The 24,896-nt window shown below is 37.6% G+C and overlaps 1 protein-coding gene across 1 annotated transcript; it reads left to right on the top strand.

Annotated features, from left to right (window-relative positions):
• Positions 1 to 93: 93 nt before the first annotated feature.
• LOC134753260 (serine protease Hayan-like) lies at positions 94 to 24,894 on the top strand. The gene is made up of 9 exons (XM_063689091.1): positions 94 to 149; positions 11,302 to 11,384; positions 15,046 to 15,651; positions 16,018 to 16,205; positions 17,009 to 17,112; positions 18,129 to 18,281; positions 19,829 to 19,920; positions 21,059 to 21,219; positions 23,970 to 24,894. Exons 2-9 carry the CDS (start codon positions 11,315 to 11,317, stop codon positions 24,783 to 24,785), a joined length of 2,190 nt encoding a protein of 729 aa, XP_063545161.1. The 5' UTR covers positions 94 to 149; positions 11,302 to 11,314; the 3' UTR covers positions 24,786 to 24,894.
• The last annotated feature ends 2 nt before the right edge of the window (positions 24,895 to 24,896 follow it).

A 24,896-nucleotide genomic window follows, 5' to 3' on the forward strand; every position in this document is an offset into this window, starting at 1 on the left:
ACACTCGTGTATGAGAGAAAATAAAATAAAAATATAAACAAAATTATACACTAAACGTTACAAATAATAGTGAAAAAGTTAAATAAAAACAAATTAAATTATTTAAGTGTTATTGTGATACTGTGGGTGCGTTAAGTGAATCATTAATCGTAAGTGTGTTACTATTTTGAATAATTTGTCGATTTATATTTTTCTGATTTCTCACAACTGACGCAAGGAAAAACTACACTTCCCCGAGATTTTCGTTGTCATGTTACAAAATAAAGTAAAAGTTTTGCTCCAAAATTCGAATTTAATTTAAATTCTAAATTTATTATATTGTCGTAGATATGTTGATATATAGAATAGAATAGTTTTTATTCGCAAACACATAGACAATAATATTCATACATTAAAAGAACTTCTTTTTTGTTTTTCGCAAGTTTTTTCTTTAATTTATAAGCATATTTTGCAATAGAACTACGTAATTAAAATTCTGCAGCTGAACGAAGATATTCGAGTTCATTTTGAACCATAGCTGGGTGCTTTTGGACTAGGTATAGTTAGGTGGATTTACGGTAGGTATATGTCTAACTAAGACAAAAATTAAAGTTCCCTATCTAAATATTTAACTAATATATAATAAACTTGTTTTTTTTTTCTTTTTTTTATATAGCGTTTATTATAGTAAATCAACTTTAATAACATAAATATAATTATAAACTAACTTATAAACTAAAACTAAAACTACAAATAAATTAAAATTAATACTAAAATTAAAATAAACTTATCAATATATATATTTAAAAAAAACTGATCAGTTCGAATACCGACAGCCACGGGTAGTTTAAATACGCAAATTCCTAACCGTTTAACGAAAACAAATGTTTGTTTATGTCTAAAGTTATAACCCGCTGTAACCTCAAACAGGGTGAGCAAGAAAAATCCCATTTAAATGTAACGCTTGTATAGGTAGGCTTTATTTTATATGAAATGTTTATTTGCCAATATTACTGGTAACTAATTAGGTACTTACAAGATATATACAGTGGTACTACGTAATCAAAATTAATAACTAGCTTAAATCTAAAATAGGCCCTTGAGGCATTTTACCAAGGATGCTGGCGGCATTTTCTCGCTGTATCGCAATGCTGATACGAAATGCTGAAAATTTCCTAAAAACATACAAATACTGTAACGAAATTGGTGTTACCGTTGAAAGTAATGAAAACATAGGGGTGCAGGTCAAACACATAACTCTCCTTTTTAGGGTTTCGTACCCAAAGGTTAAACAACGGGACCCTATTACTAAAACTCCCTGTCCGTCTGTCTGTATGTCCGTCTTTCTATCACCAGGCTGTATCTCATGAACCGTGATAGCTAGACAGTTGAAATTTTCACAGATGATGTATTTCTGTTGCCGCTATAACAACAAATACTAAAAAGTACGGAACCCTCGGAGGGCGAGTCCGACTCGCACTTGTCCGGTTTTTTGTTTCACCGCAATCGGGTAAATATATAGGTATACCAACATACATATTGGGACCACTAATATACTTTATATAAGACAAAGCAAGATATCACAACACGCAAATGACTCCATTATTAAGCAAGAATTTTCAAGTGATTACGTAGCATTGTTGTTTATAACGTGACATCAATTAAATAACAATTAGACATTGTGTGGGTAAAAAAATAATTGTATCCACGTTTTCTCAGTCACAAAGGCTGTTTTAGCTTTAGGTGACAGTGGCTGGTATCTTTCCAAATTGCATATATTTACTGAGCGTGAGCCCACATTGGTTGAATCGAGTTGTGAGAAGAAGAAGAATCGGTGTAAGGGGATTTCAAGATTCGAATTACATTGGTGTGAACCTGTTAGTGTGAAGGGCGCCGCAGACGCCCTGTATGTAAGAGCGCGCGAAGCGCGCAGAATGTCGGGCTTGGCCCGACCTGTTAGTGTCAAGGCCGCCGCAGGCGCCCTACATGTAAGAGCGCGCGAAGCGCGCTGAATGTCGGGCTTCGCCCGGCCTGTTAGTGTAGTAGACCTTGATATTTGAGGACCCGAGAGGCCCCTTTACACGAATCTGAAATCGAAATTGAACAAAACGGTCGCCATCTTGAATTTCTTTGTTTTTAATCAGATCTTGATGAAATTTGATATTTGAGGACCAGACAGGCCCCTTAAACACGAATCTGAAGTGAAAATACAATGAATAGGTCGCCATTTTGAATTTATTTATTTCTGACCCGATCTTGATCAAAATCAATATCTGAGGATCCGAGAGGCCCCTTAACACGAATCTGAAGTCAAAATTGAACGAAACTGTCGCCATCTAGATTTTATATCTTTTTGACCCGATACGATCCGATATCTGAGGATCCGAGACTCCGAGAGGCCCCTACCCCCGAGGTCCCCGGCAAGCTTGGTTCTCCATACAAACGTAGGTAATAGTTAGTTTCTGTAGCCTCAGATAAATAAAAAATAAAAAAAAATTGTTAAAAAAATACGAATTAAAAATTTTCATACTTGTTTTTGCTCTATTTCGTTTCAGACCTAGATATACCTCATGTCATTGTATGTGAAAAGTTTCATTACAATCCAATACGTAGTTTTAAAATGAGAGCGGAACTACGTTTGTATGGGAAGGTGCAATTCGGCCGAGCTTGCCGGGGACTCTTAAATTATGACATTGTGTGGACATTGACGGTCTTTGTTTTTAATTGTCTCTAGTAATAGCTAAGTACTCGTAGTGTTCGTGAAGGTCAATAAATGTATCTCGTTATCTGTGTAAGCTCGTGGGCGGATGTCCGGTATGTTATGCGTATGATATTCATATGCAAAAAGTATTTATTTATGGCTATTCTTATAAATAAAATGTACGAAATATCATTTGATATTTACCAGTCGCTTCTTGGTGAAGGAAAACATCGTGAGGAAACCGGACTAATCCCAATAAGGCTTAGTTTACCCTCTGGCTTGGAAGGTCAGATGGCAGTTGCTTTCGTTAAAACTAGTGCCTACGCCAATTCTTGGGATTAATCGAATTTAAACTATCGTGAGACATATAAGGAAGAACAAATTTATTTACATACAAGATATATACAGTGCTACTACGTAAACGAAATTAATAACTAGCTTAAATCTAAAATAGGCCCTTGGGGCATTGTACCAAGGATGCTGGCGGCATTTCCCCGCTGTATCGCAAAATATTACACCTTAACATGTCGCGCGAGTGACTAAAAATACGTGAGTGAAAACAGCTTAGTTACGTTCTTGGGATTAGTTGCCAAGCGGACCCCAGGCTCCCATGAGCCGTGGCAAAATGCAGGGACAACGCGAGGAAGATAATCTTTGCCGTCATTACAAACTGGAAATTAGAAGAACGGACATGTATGTTATTAATATTTATAATTAATTAATATAAATTATGTTGGCGTAAGTTGTACATTCATAATTATGTATATGAACTGAAATAATTTAATTTAAATGGCTATACACAACAGTGACAAATTATTTTATTAAATATTTTGATTTGTGTTTTTTAAGTGGTCATACTACTTACAGTACCTACTATATACAGGATGTCCCTAGCCATTGGACACAGCCGAAATGTACATATGCATTAGGGTATTTATAACCAGTATACAAAGTATCATAATTCATAAAATCCGGTGTAGCGGTTACGTTACGAAGAAATTAACAAATTACGATTTTTTACTTTGGAGCAGCCTATATGTGTAGGAGCTTACTCCTGAGGTAATAAATAGTATCTTCCTACCTTCTTCAACCCTTTCAACCTTCTTCAACCTTTTTAATTATCTTTTTAGGGTTCCGTAGCCTGAAAGGAAAAACGGAACCCTTATAGGATCACTCGTGCGTCTGTCTGTCTGTCACAGCCTAATTTCTCCAAAACTACTGAACCAATTAAGTTGAAATTTGGTACACATATGTAAGTTTGTGACCCGAAGACGAACATAAAACGATGGGGTCCACTTCTGGGGGGTAAATGAGAAAGTTAAAAAATGAAGTTTTTCAAACTATATCGTGTTATACATCAAATGAAAGAGCTCGTTTTGAGGATCTCAAATAAATCTTTTTTGTAATAAATAAAATAATCAGTTCAGAAGTTATTTAAGAAAATAGCAAAAAAATTACCACCCCCCCCCCCCCTCCCTTTATCTCTGAAACTACTGGGTCTAAAAATTTAAAAAAAATACACAAAACCTATTAGAAATCTGCAGTCAAGCGTAAGTCGGACTTAAGAACAAAAATGCGGTTACTGTTTTAGGTACTCAACCGATTTTTTTAAGCATTCCATGTTTATACCGTCCAATAATGGTCCGATAACTTAATGATTAATTAGTAACGGTCAAGCAATTTACTACGTATTAATAACAAAATGCTCAGTCACGGCGGGGACTTTAACTTGGAGTAAACTGAATACAAATGACGAGTGGTTGGGGAATCTGTGATTCATCAATTAAAGCGATCAACCGGTTATATTTATAATTATAGAACTGGTTATTGAGTATTCTAGATGTAGGTAGGTTTAAATATATGTTGATTTTATTATAGGTACTTTCCCGATTTCCGTTTATTATATTAGGTCACAAGGCCGCTCCCATCTCCCATACAATTGAAGTTATCTCATCTTAAAATACCTCATGCTTAAAAAATGAAACTTGGCATGAATATTCACGTAACATATAATAATGTCTACGTAATACCAAAGATTAACTCCGTAACTTATTATATCCTCTTTGGTAATACCAAAGATAGATATAACTCCGCAATAGATGGATACTACAGTCTAAGGAAAAAACGTGCCTCGAAAATCACGAAAATTTGATTCTCGATCAGATGGCGCCACTAGTTTTGGCCTACTCTCGTATAGAGGGCGTTGACGGTTTCGTTTGTTATTTATAAATTTAACGCATATCCGTTAAAGAACATGGGTTAAAATCATATAATAATAATACAAATAAAAAAAACATTTACTTATATTTAAACATTTTAACGTATTTTTATAAATCTTCATTTTTAGTTTTAGAGTGTACCGATAGATGGCAGTGAATTTTCTGTAGTTACAAAATTTACTTTGACAGTAAAACTTAAAGATAAAGATAAAGATAAAAAAAGTTTATTGCCATAACTAGAAATCTTACATTCCTTAAACCTTAATTAAGTAATAACAATACGAAGAAGTAGATCTTAAACATAGTAGGTAGGTACATTCATTTACTTAGTACTTAGTTACGATACGGTTAGTTAGGTACGGTACTTAGTTAGTTATGTATGTAGAACTTCTTATCGCTCTAATTTCTTTGTATCTACTTATTACAATTTCTAGCAACGAAAACTAGTAGATACCTACCAGACATTCGTTCGTCGACAGAATTTTTTTAACCACGTCGGTGGTAATCAAGCATGCGGCCCGCCTGATGGTAAGCAGTTACATGCAGTTACCTTAGCCTATGGACGCCTGCAACACCAGAGATATTACATGCGCGTTGCCGACCCTTTAAAAACCTGTACTGTACACTCCTTTTTAGGGTTCCGTACCCAAAGGGTAAAAACGGGACCCTATTACTAAAACTCCGCTGTCCGTCTGTCCGTCTGTCGCCAGGCTGTATCTCATGAACTGTGATAGCGAGACAGTTGAAATTTTCACAGATGATGTATTTCTGTTGCCGCTATAACAACAAATACTAAAAACAGAATAATATAAATATTTTAATGGGGCTCCCATACAACAATCGTGATTTTTTTGCTGTTCTTTTCTGTAATGGTACGGAACCCTTCGTGCGCGAGTCCGACTCGCACTTGGCCGGTTTTTGAAGAACCCCATACTGTAGCCGTTCGGGATTTTAAAATGATATTCGGTTGTATGGCGGTGCCTAGTTAGACAAAGAGTCAGACGAAACTAGCTTTTTTGCGACCAAGGACTATAGGTAAGGTACTAACAAATGTACATAGATGTGAAAATTGCGAAAAGTTGTGAAAAGTCGCAGAAAATGTCGAAGATCCATGGAAAATTTCACATGAAATAAAGGAATTTTACATTTCGGAAATAGGGACTTTCATTCCCCGTAATCATTATCATTTATATGTCGCAAACCATGGTTACCCTGATGTTATTAGTATTAAATAAGTGCAGTCATGTAATTAATGTCATTACAGGGTCTAATGCGATTAAATTTAATTATTTCAAACGCGGTAAAACAATAAAATTTAATCGCGATAGACCCCCGGTAATGACATTAATTGGGGCATTTTCTATGAAAAGGGACCTTATTGTCGATAGCGCTTACGCCGCACAGCGTCGCGCGGCATTGTATTTATATCGGAGCATCGGTTATAATGGCGTAAGCGCCATCGACAATAAGGTCCCTTTTTATAGAAAATACCACAATTATGTGTACAAAATGCGAGAGTTTAAAATATAGGTACAGTCATGGACACATAAAAATAAGTAGTAACAAACAGAAAAAAAAACAAATATTTAAAATTTAAACATTAAAATAACTTGGAAATACCGAGAAGTTTTAGAGGTATTTCCCCGTGGGAAAATTTGCTGTTTTGGAAACTTTCCATTGCCCATCAATACAAGGACGAAACGATACGCTCATAACCACAAGATGAATAATTTACAACAAGTTTATTGCAGTTACAACAAAGTTTAAACAGAAAAAAACATATGGCTACTTGCAAAATAAAATAAACTTAACAAAAAAATAAAAATACCTAAAACCTACTCTTTAAATCTTGGCCTATCGTCAAAATGCCCATTACGCACTTACGCAGGCAGCATTCCTGCCGCCTGTTGCCTCCCTTAGCCTCTTCCCGAGCTGGGCACCAAATTATTAATTAGATGCACAACATTGCAGGTTGTCTAGCAGTGGGACACTATATTAGGCTAAAAAAAATGTACCTTAGGTATATATCCTTGTTTTTTTTATTGTATATAACCATTACAGGTATCGAAGATAAATAGTATTTTATACAATAGGAAGGTATGAGATTGAAAAGCTTGATTATATCACTATTGTGTACAATACTTTTTCTACGAGTCATCTAAAATAATACTTTTTTTACAATAAAACCTAAATAATTCATGAACATTAGTAAAGTATCTCAGTAGACAAAAATGGAGTACAAATTTACAAAACACATAAACGCGCGACTATTGTCACCCGTTTAGTCTTTTCTATACGCGTGCACGTGATTGGCCAAATTCTGTATAGTTGGCTACAGCGTATCGAAATGAATATTATAGTTTAGTTGGGTATACTAAATCTTAATTCAACCATTGCAGTCGTCGAGTAGAAAAAAAAATTGTATGTCACTAAAACTACGAAATAGACCCTGGTTCTGGTGGTGGTTGGTGGTTAGTTTCCCTTCTACCATTATGAAATGACACTAAATATCGACCTAGTTGGACACAAATCTGTACAACGATTACGTTTATCTTTTACCTATTAGGTAATTACGTAATTAGTTATACATTAGTTGTTTTAACGGTTTACAAAATTAAATGTCTGGCCTTCCATAGTCTGGCCGCTGACAGTTTAAAGGCGTTTTCACATTGTCCGATCTGTTCGGATGCTGGACAGAACTAAAATATAGTTTTCCCCTCACTAGCTCGGAAAGCCGTCTTTTATCCTTTAAAACAAGCGGGGAAAAACGCATTTTATCCACTAGTGGGGAAAGTAATTTGACCTTGGATGGAGCGTGTTTAAGTCACAGTCCTAAAATGTATGCTTATGTCATCCTAGTTCTGTGGTTTAAGTAGCTTTTGACAGATAACAAAACGTAAAACGCTCATAATAATGGTTCGTTCGATATTAATTATCATAAAATAAATGGTTTGAGAATTTAATAAAAAATACCAAATTTGGCTTTATTTAATGATTTTAAGTCATAAACCTTAAATTCCATAAGAAACATTTGTTTTTTAAATGATGTTGAATGTAATTCTGAACGCACAAGTTGAGTCGATGCAATTTCAAAACGCATTGTCAGAAATGTCAACATTGTCAACAAAATTTTTCTCACCGGCTCCGACACGTAAAAATGCACAACTTCCAGAGTTTTCTGTTATAATATCGTATTATCGTTAAAAAAATAGCGATTCCAGTGACGAAGATGATCTAACGCCTGTGTATGTTGCACTTTCCTCGCTATAGTGAGGGGAAAAGTTTTGTGTTACACACGGGTGCAAATGTATTTTACTTCTCGTGTGTTGATACACTCGCGGGTAAAATACAACTTTGCACCCTTGTATAACAAATAACTATTGTCAAAGGACTGTCTCATTTCAAACATAGACAGAGATAATCATACTATCTTTGTCTTACACTAGTATTAGCACCCAAAAGAAAAGGATGAGTATAGTTTTTTTTTGTTCTTATTTACTGCCAATTTGGTTTGACCAACTATAACATACGTTTCTTTCTGTATTTATTTATTCATTTAAGAAATCTGCATGGCAAATAAAACACATTAACATCTGTCTTTCCCGTAGGGGCCACCTGATATCCGATATAGGATAGATACTTTCGATAATTTTTAATTTCAGAGATATCGGACCCCCCATCAGCTGTCGGACCGATAATTTTTATTTGTGTGCATATATGTGTAGGGATAATTTTTGCTGTAGTGTGCCGCTGAAGCAGGGACGGCGCGCCTCAGTACCTCTACCCAGTACGAAATTTAAGTGTATTGTGTTTTTTGTTTTGTCTCTTGTGCAATGTTTTTTTATTTTTTTCAACGCACTTGCTCAAAACGACGTTTTTATTCCACCGATTTTTGGCTCATAATCCTAGATATTAAACACGCGTGCTCTTTCAGTGTATTATTCCACTCGTGCCTTTTCATTATATTATCCGACTGAGTTAAGAAGGTAACTGATTGCTAATAATATGCATGGAAAGGGAGCCTTCTATAATTGGTCGGACTGGCGGGCACCGGCGCGCCCTACCGCCTGCGCAGTGCGCAGTGCGCGGCCCGGCCGGCCCGCCCGCCGCGCCGTCCGCGGCCGGGGCGAGCGAGGGCCGGCCGGCAGTACGAGTATGACAGATGAAACACACAATACTAATTGTTTTAACTATTACAATTTGATTAATATGAGTATCTTTTTTTTTCTCGCAAGTGTGTTGAAAAACGTCGTATGAAACGCGTGTGCATTGGTCATTACACACATCGGCTTTCTTATTGCGCGCTCGCTTACAGCTCGCGCGCACAAGATCGCCTCGTGTGTAATGACCAACGACCAACTTAGCACACTTGTATCATAATTCTGTTCTGGTATTGGCAATAAAACTTTTTTTTTTATACCCCGCGGCCCGACATTGTGGATGTAGGATTCTACATTCAAAATCGGATCGGACAATGCGAAAACGCTCTTACGACCTTTCAAACCTTCAAGAAAAGGTGTACTCCCATCTTAAAGGACGGCAATGCACTAGCAACCCCTCTGGTGTTGCAGGTGTCCATGGGTGACGATCGTTAGTCTTCTATATTATATAAAACCGGCCAAGTGCGAATTGGACTCGCGCACGAAGGGTTCCGTATCATTACGCAAAAAACGGCAAAAAAATCACGTTTGTTGTATGGGAGCCCCACTTAAATATTTATTTTATTATGTTTAGTATTTGTTGTTATAGCGGCAACAAAAATACATCATTTGTAAAAAATTTAAGTGTCTAGTGTGTTACCACGGTTCATGAGATACAGCCTGGTGGCAGACGGACAGACAGACAGACAGTGGAGTCTTAGTAATAGGGTCCCGTTTTTACCCTTTGGGTACGGAACCCTAAAAACAAGTTAAATCCTTAAACATATTGTGGTGGTTGTGGTCTGAGTGGCCTCTCTACTCTCTACAGTGCGATACTTACATACAGTCGAAGGCAAAAATATCGATCCAGACAAATGGCTCAAAAATATGAGAACACGACTTTATTGTCTAAGGTGTAATAGCGTACACATATCTTTGAAACTTTGGGAATGTATATATATATGCCCTTGACTGTACATGTTTACTGTTTTATGTTTTCTGTACATGGGCTAAGATGCTCGGTTTTTTATCATCTGTCATCATGCCTGTCACGTTCTAACAAGTAAGTATGTAAGTGCGAGAGTGACGCATGACATGACAAGTGATAAAAATGCGACCATGATACCGCCACAATGACGTGCAATGAAATGTGTGTTGACTGTATTTAAAATGTTTTTTTGCTGAGATTAGTTCCGGATGGATAACAATGAGGTCAATGAGCGGCGGAATCCCACCCAACCTACTTAACATACAACATTAAAACGTCATACACGGATTCAAGTTTTAATTGCTCGATTCCCACGTTAGCCACGTACCATTTCATTTATGTGCCATTTCGTACCTTGTCACAGTGACAATCAATATGGATCTCACTATTAGGGACCTCATCTCATACTTTAAATTCCTTGACCTGGAGTGAGGAAAGTGCGACTTTCGTCACTCCAGGGAGTGAAACAAAGTAGCTTTTTAATTTAGTGAAGGCCATGAACTGCCACTTCCTACTTTTATTTAAAAACAAAATTTTATTCTGTGTAATTCGAAATACATTTTAACCTTTAATATGTTCTCACTACTGAGGTGAAAAATTATGTGTGCAACACGAGAGCAAAGTTATTTTACATCTCGTGTTTTTGAGTCCCTCGTTACGCTCAAGATTCTAACTCGCTTCCCTCGTGATTCAATAATAGAATTTTTCGCTTTCCCCGGGACTCAAAATAAACACTCGCAAGAAAAACCAACTTTCCTCTCTTGTTGCACAAATAACTATTTAAAACAATTTAAACATTCCACTCACCTCACCTGCATGACTGCTCGTTGCACGCGGACTCATTTCGAACCTAGAAATGAGTCCGCGCGAACGTTCACTACGAAACAGGTCAAAATCTGCACAATGCGCATCTGAATAACCGAAATGTAGGTATAATTCCGCCGGCCGGATACCGAATATTCGGCCGATGGTCAGGCCTAACATCCGGTATCCGGCCAAACAACTATCCGTTGCATTTCTACTTTTTTTTTATGACGAATAGGCAGGCGTTTGACCACGATCCCACCTGATGGTAAGTAATGATGCGGTCTACGGTGGAGCACGAGCCCCAGATTGTACTCATGCGGAAACACAGACTCGGGCAGGGCGTTCCACTCCTTGGCAGTTCGCATAAGAAATGTGGAAGCAACACGCTTCGTGCGTATTTTTGGAGTTCCTACCATGAAGCAATGCCGGAGTGCCGTTTGTACTTATAACATATATTTATATTTCCAGACTTCCCTAAAAGATGACGACGAGCGTTGGCCGGACCGCACTTTTGCTGTTTTTCGTGACCTCTGCTACCTCACAGTTTTATGGTAAGTAGCTAAGTGGAGTCAAAGATACATATAACTACGTAATAGATGGATACAGTCTAAGGAAAAAACTTGCCTCGAAAATCAAGAAAATTTGATTTTCGATCAGATGGCGCCACTACCTTTGGCCTACTCTCAAATGGCGTTGACGGTCTCGTTTGTTATTTAACAATTTTAACGCACATCAGTGAAAGAACATGGGTCAAAATCATATAAAAATAATTAAGGCGAATAAAAAATCATTTATCCATATATAAATAATTTTTTTGATATTTTTATTTTAAGTTTTAATCGTGTGTCGATTGATGGCAGTGAATTTACTGTGGCACAAAATTTGCTATGACAGTACCGCTCTATCTTATCCTCTTTGGAACCACTTTGTATAAAGATTGACAGTATTTTATTTACGTACCTCTGAATACTAAAGAAGCCCTTGGGCCGTATGGAAAAGGTTAAGGGTTAAGGCAGACCTCTGACATTTATATTGTCTTCATTATCGATCAACGGAAGCAATCCATATTTAGTTCGACATGTATCGCTCGCACAATTAGCCTCATGCATGAAGTTTATATTTGAACGAAATATGTTTTATTCGGATGTTTGTTACCGTTATATCATGTTATAAATGCATTTCCGTTTTTAAATTACCATTTAATTACTTTAAATTATAAATAAAAAGTACAAAAATTTGCCCGCGAAAAGCTAGTGAGCGAAACGCTCGAAACTCCACGTGACGTCACGCGTTCGACAGATTAGTGTCATTAGTAGCAAACGTCAGTTGGGCCGCCCAACGTGTGACGTCATCACGCTCTGTCGAATTCGCGCCAAAAATTATGAGCGTTTCAACCGCTCAAAAACTTTCAACATTTTAAATATTTTTTAATAAAATAATGTTAAGGTTTACAATAGTTATTTACGATACAAGTGCGGAAAAGAGGAAAGTCGAAACGAGTGGCGATAAATTAAAACACGACCGCAGGGAGTGTTTTAAATCGACACGAGTTGCGAATTACCTATTCGCACGCGTATCGTACAACGTTTTACAGTACATATGGCCCTTTAAACTTTCGACATATGCACGAAAAGTGCTCTTTTACGCACTAGTGCGAGAAAGTAGCACCATATGTACTGTAAAAGTATTTTTATCATTTCCGGTGTTCCAACGATATAATCTATGAATCCAAAAATAAAAATAAATTCATGCATGGAGCCAATTAAGTAATAATAAACCTTATTTAAAAGACATAAGGTTCCCTGATGACCAGTTAACCCTTCGAACGGCCATCATCACACTTCCCAATAATAGTACGCAATTTGACATTTAAAAATTAAGTATCTGCGAAATGTTGTAATTTGTAATTTAGTGCAATTTTGAGTAGTTTTAGGAATTTTTTTTTAATATAATTTTAGGATAGTTTTTGCTCCTTATATTTTTTTCTTGCTGTGCATGCTTGCTTTGGATGGCATTCTTATTTAATACCTACCATTCATGTACTCTTTGTAACAATGTTGAATGTTGTCTGTTTAGTGTGCCTTTTTAAATAAAAATAAAATAAAATAGAACGCTAGCTACGCCTATCGTGTGCGGCCGTGGTGCAGTGCGACATTTTGAATCTTGTCGGGATACACGAAGGTTGATATTGGGCTGTCGCCGCGCGCGTCATTTGACGTCTGGCGTACAAAGGTGTTATTAGTGACTCATGACTCATGCGCTTCTCACCAATGTCGTTTTTGATAAATTACTTGATGAGTTTCCACTTTAAGAGGAAAGGGGACGAGGTCACGTGACCGCCTTTCCATACAAACGTGATACAATCGTTCACTGTCGTTTTTTGATCAATTACTTGATGAATTTCCACTTTAAGAGGAAAGGGGACGAGGTCACGTGACCGCCTTTCCATACAAACGTCAATATCCAGAGAGGAAAATGGGGACTTCGTTTGTGTGGAAAAGCGGTCGGTCACTATCCTCTTAAGGCCAAATTGTACTGCCATAATGGCGAAGCAGATCGGAGCCCACCATCTGTCTACCCGTGGTCTACCCGCTGGGGTATCTACCCATATCTTAGGTATATATATACCTACGTAACACTGTATCAATCTAAAATGTAGATAGGTACAATAAAATGCTCTTTGGTTTATTTATTATTGGTTAAATTAAAAGAAAATTAAAAGAAAAGCAACTAAGAACTTGTTCGCCACAGGGGAACCCCGGGTAACGTAGAACATTGGTAACACCACGAAGCCTATTCTAACTTTAAAAATATTATCTATATAATTGGTTAATGTCATCGGTTATTTTAAAATAGATTGATCAGGTATTGACATGGGGACAGTTAATGAACTGTGTAACAGGAGTGGCACAGGAGATCCCTTTTTATTGACACGAAGTGTAAATGTCAAGTTTAAGATTCCCTTTTATGTCACAAGGTGGACGAACCTACACTACTAATACTAATGTACAATACAACGCGCAAGCGTAGGGCGCAGCGACCCCTTATTGTTTTCGTTTTAATTTTTTTACGAAACATTTGACCACCAAAGACGTCAACGGATGCGCGCTGCTGCACCGCCGCGCACTATAGGCGTCGCATTCAAAGCGTTAAATTACATAGTTTAAAGTTTTCTATTCAGGCTACAAAAGCGAGCGATCCAACGCGCAAGATTCCTACATAATCTGTGTAAGGTAAGAACAGTCGAGAACGTTGAGACTCGAGATACACAGATATCAATAACAGATTAAAATAAGATTTTTATAATTCGAATGAGTTTCCATATTTATATAAACGGCGGCCATATTTCCCGCGTCATCCTTGTAATGGTGATTTTATGTATACGACCGGTATATTGTTATTTTATTGCATAACATAATAATGAGTAGGTATAGGTACCTACTTAAAGACAGGAAGCTAGATTCTCCTTGTACCTAAATACTATTTATAATTATCCTATTGTTTAGGTGTCTAGTCTAGTCATATGAGAACATTGTACTCTAGGCTTATTTATTTAAACTTTATTGGTAAAAACATAGAGTAACTTATACAGGGAGCGGTACTGTCATAGTAAATTTTGTAACCCCAGTAAATTCACTGCCATCTGTCGACACACTTTAAAACTAAAAATGAATATTTATAAAAATACGATAGAATGTATTTAAATATAGATAAATGATTTTTTTTATTTGCATTAATTATTTTTATGATTTTGACCCATGTTCTTTCACTGATATGCGTTAAAATTGTTAGATAACAGACGAAACCGTCAACGCCATCTATACGACTGTAGGCCAAAACTAGTAGCGCCCTCTGAACGAGAATCAAATTTTCTTGATTTTTGGGGCACGTTTTTTCCTTAGACTGTATCCATCTATTACGGAGTTATATCTATCTTTGGTAAAAAAAATAAAAAAAATACACGTCATATTTCCAAATGCTTTAAGATTAGACTTAAATGTACGATAGATATAATTAAATACAATTTCAATATGTCAGTTATTGGTTCACAAAAGACAAACTTAATGTACAAAAGGCAACTTAATGCCATGAGGCTCTACCAGTCAACCTTAGGGCAAAGCAGAAAATATTGTAGGCGCTGCATTTAAAACTAAAGAAATCATTTCACCTTACACTTAAAGCTATAACAATTGCTTGTTTTTATTATTACAGATTTTTTTCAAGGATTCAAACCATTCGCAACAAATCAACCTTCATACGGATCAGCGTTCACAACACGAAGACCCGAGAAAACATACAAACAAACAACTAAACGGGAAGAAACCACTAAAACATACGAACATGATATTTACAATAACCCTCTTCTACCACAATTAAATTTAGACAGAAACCAAAATGATTACAGAAGAAAAAAGAACGTAACTAATAACTATAGCACTACATTAAAACCCAAAAAGAAAACCACTATACGTACAACCAACAAACTACCTCAGAATTTGCAAGAATATAAGAATATATATGATGGAAAAATAAATGATGTAGGAGATTATTACACGCAAAAACCAAATTTTAATAATAACTATTATACGACAGGAAACCCGTTGAATAAAGGGGTTAGACCTGTAGTTACCAATGGGCCTCCTATAACGAACAGGCCGGTGACGAAGAGGCCCAACTATGGGGTTAACGCGAGGCCGAAAGACGAAGATTCTATAGCGTTTCCTGATGATGATGTCACTCCGGAGGTAATTATTGGGCCTGATGAAGATTATATGAGTAATGTTGAGAAGAAGAGGTATATAGAGCTGGCGGAAAGAAGTAAGTATTTATGAAGTACTTATTAGAAATTAAAAATCTTTTTGTAGCAAGGAGCATTTCACCTACCGTTGTCCCGTATAAATGTGATGTTCCTTATTCTATTACAAAATGATCAAAACAATTTCTTAAAAAAATAAACATCTTAAAACACCGAAAAATTAAATTTAAACAACGAAAAACAACGTGTTTGTTTGGGACAGCCCATGGAATGCTTTAAATACTTATCGACTTATTGGCTAACCTATGCAGACTTAATTTGCCCCAATAAACGATCAAATAAGGTCACTTAAAAAAATAATTAAAACCCCATTCAAACAAGATTTGCTGAACTAAAATCAACTTTTTCATTTTTTTTAATCGTTTTAGAGTGCGACGAGTACAAAGCACTGGGCACAAAAGCAGTCCAAGCTATCCCCCTCTTGCCCCGCCCTGAGCCTGTTCAGATCAACGTGCGCAAATGCGCGCCCACCACTGTGCCTCTCGTGGTGGGGGGCAAAGTGGTGGACATACAGGAGTTCCCGCACATGGCGATGCTGGGATGGAGAAAAATACAGGTGACTTATTTGAGAATAATATGGGGCATTTTCTATGAAAAGGGACCTTATTGTCGATAGCGCTTACGCGGCACAGCGTCGCGCGGCATTATATTTATATCGGAGCATCGGTTATAATGGTGTAAGCGCCATCGACAATAAAGTCCCTTTTTATAGAAAATACCACATATGGAGGACAGTCTTATGAGAATTTCCGCAGCGCTTGATAGGGGTCTAAGTAATTCACCACGGTGACACTAACAATTGACATCTTAAAGACTAGACCCATGGAGACTATATAAAGGAGCCAAATCTCTATGTATGAAAAGTGTCCATCAAAAAACAGTAATTAGGCGGCGCCACCATACACCGAAATACTACCAAAAACAACCTACGTAATTTGGTCGGGTTATTTGTTGCCTTATATGGTTCATGTTATACTCATGTCCCAGACAGAGCCTAACTAGCGCCACCGGAGAGATTAGGAACTATTATTTAAAGCTGAAAGCGGTCACTTTTGCAACAATTCTGCCCATTCTACCATAAGAGATTGGCATCCTTCTAAACGTACATGATTTGAACGGTGTAGAAAAACATGTAGATTAGGTTCTTATCCCAGTTCACCGTGTTGCAGACTTTCCGGCTTCTTAATGTAGTTATGTTACAATAATTACCTGTGTATTTACCGTTAATAATTCAACTAAATATTTAAATAGTAATTATAAGTCCAGATTTAGCTATTAAGGAAATAATTTGCACGACTGTTTAAAGAAAATAAATATACTATTACTACTAATATCTTAACAGATTGATCTCTTCTCCAGGCGGCTGGCTACGCCTGGAAATGCGGCGGCTCTCTGGTCAGCGAGCAGTTCGTCCTGACTGCTGCGCACTGCTCCTTTCAGGACCGCGACAACACCGTTGTTAAGTAAGGAACTGTTCTCTTAACAGACTGATCAATCCTCCAGGTGGCTGGCTACGCCTGGAAGTGCGACGGCTCTCTACTCAGCGAGTAGTTTGTTGTAACTGCTGCACACTGCTCTTTTCAGGATCGCGATAACACCGTTGTTAAGTAAGGAACTATTCTCTTAACAGACTGATCAATCCTCCAGGTGGCTGGCTACGCCTGGAAATGCGACGGCTCTCTAGTCAGCGAGCAGTTTGTCCTGACTGCTGCACACTGCTTGTTTAAGGATCGCGATAACACCGTTTTTAAGTAAGCTCTTAACCTCCTAGCGCCTCCAGGCGGCTGCCTATGGCTACTTAACTAGCGACCCGCCCCGACTTCGCACGGGTTACACAAAACCTTTACAAAATTATACACTAAAACCTTCCTCAAGAATTACTCTATTGATAGGTGAAACTGGTGACCTCCTGGACGGAGATGGCACGTGAAGAAGAAGATAGGTGAAAACCGCATCAACATCCGTTGCGTGGGTTTTAAAGAACTAAGCATACATAGGGACAGACAGACAGCGGAAAGCTACTTTGTTTAATATTATGTAGTGCTAATTAAAGATTCGAAAAAAATTAAACGTAGAGGCATAGCTATGATTTCTATACAACAAATTGTGTCAAAATATTTTATCCAAAGGGGAAAATGAAGACTACGTTTGTATGAAAAGGCGATTTCGCGGGTCCTCCACTTTCGTCTTAAAATTCAGCAGTGTCTTAAAATGTTTGGTTCTTCATACTTTGTTGGACAGCTGCCAACTGTTGGGATTATGATTGAAAATGGATGTGATAGTGGGAGACTCGCTATGTTAATAAAAATCGATGATTAGTTTTTTATAACGCGGGCAACATTTTTAACTAATTTTGACAAAGAATTTTTTTAAATAATAAAAACCTTCGTTGGGTTAAAGTTTCTATTTACAATAATATGATCTTCCAAACACTCTTTACCAAGTAGTAATCTTCATATCTATTTGGCATTTGTCACAGTGGACCCCCCAGTGCGGTGCAACTCGGCTCCTCATACCTGGACGACCCTGGCGCGCTGGTCGTGAAAGTCGCAGCCGTCATCAGACACCCGAAGTACAAGCTGCCTCGGTCTTACTACGACTTGGGGCTTGTCAAACTAGCCAATGCTGTCAAGTAAGTCACGAAATATAACCTTGAACAAAGGGGATATAATAGGATAGAGTGGTACAGTACTGCCATAGTAAATTTTGTAACCACAGTAAATTCACTGCCATCTATCGACACACTTTAAAACTAAAAATAAAGGTTTATAAAAATACGATAAAATGTATTTAAATATGGATAAATGATTTTTTTTATTTGCATTAATTATTTTTATGATTTTGACCCATGCTCTTTCACTGATATGCGTTAAAATTGTTAAATAACAAACCAAACTGTCAACGCCCTCTATACGAGAGTAGGCCAAAGGTAGTGGCGCCATCTGATCGAGAATCAAATTCTCGTGATTTTCGAGGCACTTTTTTACTTAGACTCTATCCATCTATTACGGAGTTTTATCTATCTTTGCCTTGAATAACCTATGGAAGTGCCGTATCATTTTGTCACCTTGGCTAGGCCGGCAGTTCTTCTCCAATTTCTCTAAAGAGTATCTGCGAGTGCTGAAATCTAAAAAGTTAGAATTTTACCTTCCCATACAAACGGAGTTTCGTTCTCATAAAAAAACTACGATTACGTTAAACTATATTGTAAGTAATTCAACATTAAATAAGCTTTCAACCAATAATAAGGGATCTGTACCAGTAACTTTTTTATCAGCAAAAATCTTTGTGACACAACTTAACCTGACTATAGTTATTTGTGCAACAAGAGAAGAAAGTTGGTTTTTCTTGCGAGTGTTTATTTTGAGTCCCGAGAAAGCGAAAGATCTATAATTGAATCACGAGCGAAGCGAGTGATTCTAAGGTAGAATCTTGAGCGTAGCGAGGGACTCAAAAACACGAGATGTAAAATAACTTTGCTCTCGTGTTGCACACATAATTTTTCACCTCAGTAGTGAGAACATATTAAAGGTTAAAATGTATTTCGAATTACACAGAATAAACAGAAAAAAAGTATTATAATATGTACGATACGATAAGATACGATACGATACGATACGAGACGAGACCGGACCGGACCGTACCGTACCGTACCGGACCGTACCGTACCGTACCGGACCGTACCGTACCGTACCGGACCGTACCGTACCGTACCGTACCGTAGTATGAAGTTCATGGCCTTCACTAAATTAAAAAGCTACATTGTTTCACTCCCTGGAGTGAGGAAAGTCGCACTTTCCTCACTCCAGGGAGTGACGAAAGTAGGCTTGTTCGAGCTGCTGAGGTGAAAAGTATTATGATCATTTGATCAAACATCAACTACACCTAACTTACCTATTGTAAATTTTACCCCGCGCCTCCACCATGTAAAGGGGTTACGCCTAGTGGGGGATGTGGAATGGAAAGACCGTACCGCACTGCCTGTTGGCTGTTATGGATATCTTCTTATTTTTTTCAGGTTAGCTAACTTACAAATAAATATCCTAGAGGACTGCTTCTCTACGAATGGCGAATACGCACCCCCGTTCCATTTGACAGGGCGATACGATTCTAAATTCAAAACGTGGCTGTTGCCAGTTACTGATAAAATATATATGACAGTCTGTTCCCATGTTCCAGGTTCTCCGAGGTAGTGAAGCCAGCGTGCCTGGGGACCGCCCCAGCGGTGGGCACACCTATCATCGCAACTGGTTGGGGCCGCACTGAATATGGTAAGCCGAAAATTCAATTACTGTATTATGCTAAATATTGCTAAGATTTCGTGTAAAGAATAGTGTGTTTTTGAGTAAAGAGAGGCTCTAAGCCAGCAGTGTGTTACGAACTTGTTCGGAAGTTGTTCGGATGCGCTTAACTCAGCAAACCTGAGATAACTCGGGGCACGTTCTAGAGATTTGATGGCGATAAATAAGATGTCGAATTGTCGATATATATTTATACATATGTGCTCACTGAAAAATCCTCGATTACTAAAAAGAGTTTCGATATCATGTCCGATATAGAACCTCTTATAGTATTTATACAACCGTTGTTGAAGAGAGGTCAAAAAAGGCGAGTGGCGTGAGTAACAATTTGAGGCGAAGCCGAAATTTGTTTTAATATATTGTTGAAGAATATGTTGGAAAACTATTTATTTAATTGTATTTTTATAGCGCTTAAAATTGTATGTATTTAGCATATTTTTATCTGATTTTTTTAATGATAAGTTATACAAATTTAAACTATTTAATACTGTTTTTATTAGATCTTAAAACTACAAATATGAACATATAGTTGGTCAAGCAAATCTTGTCAGTAGAAAAAGGCGCGAAATTCAAATTTTCTATCCTTTTTCTACTGACAAGATTTGCTTTGATTTGATTTAAATTTTGAGTGTATCTACATATGATACTTTTGGAGAAATCGATTTTTGACACTTTCTCCATACTCGTACAAGCCGGAACACCGTGCCTGACCGCGCGGTATGGCCGGTGTACCGAAAGCTCGTAAATTGAGGTCTACCGTGTCGGAAGCGGTGAATTTTTCCGTTCTACCTTTAATATAAAGATTGGAAAAATTAATTTTTTAACATGCAGATACGTCTGCGAGCGATACCGCCGTTAAAAGATGTAATCGTCTTTCGGTAGATGTCGCTTTACGCCACCCCAAAGGCTTGTATACATAAGGGAAGGAATGGAAAGATTTGCAAGGTTTTAGGCTTCCGTAGCTCAATTGGTTAAGAGCAACGCACGGATTGTGGAGGTTGCGGATTCAAGTCCTGCCGGAAGCTTAACTTATTCCATTTTTTCCTTTAATATAAAATATTGGAATAATTGTTAAAATAACATTTAAAAATATATACGTCATTTCCAGGAGGTGACCAATCACTGGAGCTTCGCAGTGTGTCTCTGCCAGTTTGGGACATAAACCGATGCCAGGAGGTCCTCGGGACCTCACGCAAACTGCCTCAAGGACCTTTAAGCGACAGTCAGATTTGTGCTGGGGATGAAAGGGGAGGGAAGGATACTTGTCAGGTAAAACACAAGGGCCTGACACTCTTTGATAGAGAAAGATAAGAGGAAAGAGAAAATAGTGCCATGCTTTGTCCTTATCACCGACCGGGTAGCATCATAGGTAGGAAGCGATGGTGAAATACCGAAATGTATAAGAGTGAAAGAGAAAAAATCCTATGCTGCCCAAATTTTATATGGATATCGTTTCTCTTACCCGGTCGCTCGGTGGCGCGTCTATTACTACTTGTATATACTATGTCTAAGGGTAAAACATCTCTTTCTCTCTCTCTCGCATTCACTGCCAGCACGAACATGGAAAAAATTCAAAAATTCTCATATTATGTCAGTATCGAAATTTCCAAAATTAAGTTTGCTTTATTTCCTGTAGGTAATTTTTTTTTCTAAATTTCCGAGAACCTTTCCTGTTAACTTTTCTAGCTTTTTGGAAACTTTCCGCAACTTGCACATCACGTTGCGTAGCCAACATGGCAATCGTTTACGTAGCGAACGAAACGCAACTTTCACTGTTGCACTAATATGGAAGGAAACAAAGCGTTTCGTTATCGTAGCACAAGCGTTCGTCAACTTGTCTAGGCACCCTGTAGACGTGACTCGCGCCATGCGTCACGTCTATGGATGGTATAGAAAGGATGCCAATCTCTTATGGCAGAATTGTTGCAAAAGTGACCGCAATCAGCTTTAAATAATAGTTCCTAATCTCTCCGATGGCGCTAGTTAGGCTCTGGGACATGAGTATAACATGAACCATACCTATAAGGCAACAAATAACCCGACCAAATTACGTAGGTTGTTTTTGGTAGTATTTCGGTGTATGGTGGCGCCGCCTAATTATTGTTTTTTGATGGACACTTTTCATACATAGAGATTTGACTCCTTTATATAGTCTCCATGGTCACGTCCTTGACCGCCGAACGCTGTGGTCGCGTTCATAGTAAGAGTACTTCAATGGAACCACAGTCACGTCATCATCTTGGAAACTACCTGATCTCACCTCGTATAATTATAATCACAAGACCTTCGTAGCGGCGGGGCGGGCGGGGCAAATGGGATTGCATAAATAGAGCCAAATTACTGATTTAAACTTTCACGATTTTAACTCATTATTATTCACAAAGACGGGACTTAATCGCGTAAAATAAGTTTTAAATTTACCTCCGACGTTTCGAGGACGACGTTGTCCCCGTGGTCTCGGAGAAGACTGGCTAAAGTTGACATCTTTTAGAGATACTGCCTATTAGCTTAGGAGGGCAGATGGGATTGCATAAATAGAGCCAAATTACTGATTCAAACTTTCACGAGTTTTAACTCATATTCACAACGACGGGACTTAATCGCGTAAAATAAGTTTTTAATTTACCTCCGACATTTCGAGGACGGCGTTGTCCCCGTGGTCTCGGAGAAGACTGGCTAAAGTTGACATCTTTTAGAGATACTGCCTATTAGCTTAGGAGGGCAGATGGGATTGCATAAATAGAGCCAAATGACTGATTCAAACTTTCACGAGTTTTAACTCATTATTATTCACAACGACGGGACCTAATCGCGTAAAATAAGTTTTAAATTTACCTCCGACGTTTCGAGGACGGCGTTGTCCCCGTGGTCTCGGAGAAGACTGGCTAAAGTTGACATCTTTTAGAGATACTGCCTATTAGCTTAGGAGGGCAGATGGGATTGCATAAATAGAGCCAAATTACTGATTTAAACTTTCACGATTTTAACTCATTATTAATCACAACAACGGGACTTAATCGCGTAAAATAAGTTTTAAATTTACCTCCGAATCCTAGTTCTTGAGGCCCAGTAGGTTCGTGTTCTTTTCTTACTCTCACTGAGCGTAAGCGTGAGCAAGATAGATATCTCGCACATCTAGATGTGCGTGTTTGAGACCGCGGATATCGTGTTTTTGAATTTTAATTTTTATCCGTACCATTACGGAAAATCACGTTTGTTGTATGGGAGCCCCATTTAAATATTTATATTATTCTATTTTTAGCATTTGTTGTTATAGCGGCAACAGAAATACATCATCTGTGAAAATTTCAACTGTCTAGCTATCACGGTTCATGAGATACAGCCTGGTGACAGACGGACGGACAGACGGACAGCGGAGTCTTAGTAATAGGGTCCCGTTTTTACCCTTTGGGTACGGAACCCTAAAAAGTAATCGCTGAGTTCCCTTCCTCCGTTCCGTTCTCTGAGCCTAATGCTTAGACCGGGTTGCCCAATCAGTACCTATGTTTGACGGGCCTCTACTATTTTGTATTATTTCGTCATTAAGGCCGTTCCCTGAGCCAGAAGGCGAAAAATCTCCTTATATGACCATGTTTTTCTAAGAGGCGTTGATATTCGTAGACGTGGAAAAATATATATATATATAGTTCTTGACTATATTGTCTTTAATGACATAGCTTCCATATAGCTTCCGATACACGAATTATAACACTTCACTCGATACAATTAATTCCCAATGTAACCTCTAACTTGGACTTTTAATCCAACTTTATTAAGTTATTTATTATTTGATACTATAAACAAAAAAAGAAGAAAAAACAATCTTAACTTAAATAATAATTTCATAGCTTTCGAATTTCGATATTGTAAGGTCACGTTTTTATAATTAATAATAATCGACAAAATTCGATCAAAATTGTCACTGGCGCGCATGATCTTTCCCGTTCTTTCTTGCGAAATGTGACAGTGACAGCGGAAAACCGATGGAACGGCATTAACTGCATTTCCTGTATTTTCAGGGTGACTCCGGTGGTCCCGCTCAACTTCAAGAGGACTGTATCTGGCGTGTCGTGGGCGTGACGTCACTAGGCAGGTCCTGTGGTGCTGCTGAGACCCCAGGCCTGTACGCCAAGATCCAACGGGCCTTCGTGGCCTCCCAGATCTTCGGTTCTCAGAAAATCAGGAATTATACCAACAATAATCAGAATTATGGAAACAATGATAATTATGGTAGCAATAATGCCAATTCTGGAAACAACAATAACTATGAAAATAATTATGGGAGCAATAATAGACAGGACAGTGTTAATATTGAGCGGCCAAATAATGCCAACTACAATAATAGACGACCACAAGGTAATAGTCAAGATAATGTGCAAAGTCCTGATAAGAATGTAAATAATTATTCTGGAAGCCAAGGTGGTGTCAATAATAGAAAACAAGACGACTATTATAGAGGAAGACCTTATAATCAACAAGATTATAATAATTACGATACACAAGGCAGCAATAGACCAAGTTACACAACAACAACAACACAAAAACCAAATAGAGGCGTTATTTCTTCAGATTTTAATAATAGTAATCATAACAATCAACAAAATTCCCAAAATTATTATACTACTCGTAAACCTGTAAGGAATAATAATTATGACAATAATAATTATAATTCACAAAATTATGGAAGTAATAATCGGGATCAAACAAATTATAACAGAAATGATAATTATGGATATAATAATCAGCCAACACAAAGAACACAAAATAATTATAATAACAATAGACAGTCAAATGTTGAAGATTATACGGTAAATAGACCATGGTGGTTAACATGAATCACAAATGCTGTTTTTCCGTATGGTAGATGAAAATAAGTATTAAATTAATGTTAATATGTATTGGAAATACTCTAAATTTATTGTTTAATTTGTAAATATAAATATACA

Source organism: Cydia strobilella, chromosome 26, assembly GCF_947568885.1.
Source record: "Cydia strobilella chromosome 26, ilCydStro3.1, whole genome shotgun sequence".
Taxonomy (NCBI): Eukaryota; Metazoa; Arthropoda; class Insecta; order Lepidoptera; family Tortricidae; genus Cydia; species Cydia strobilella.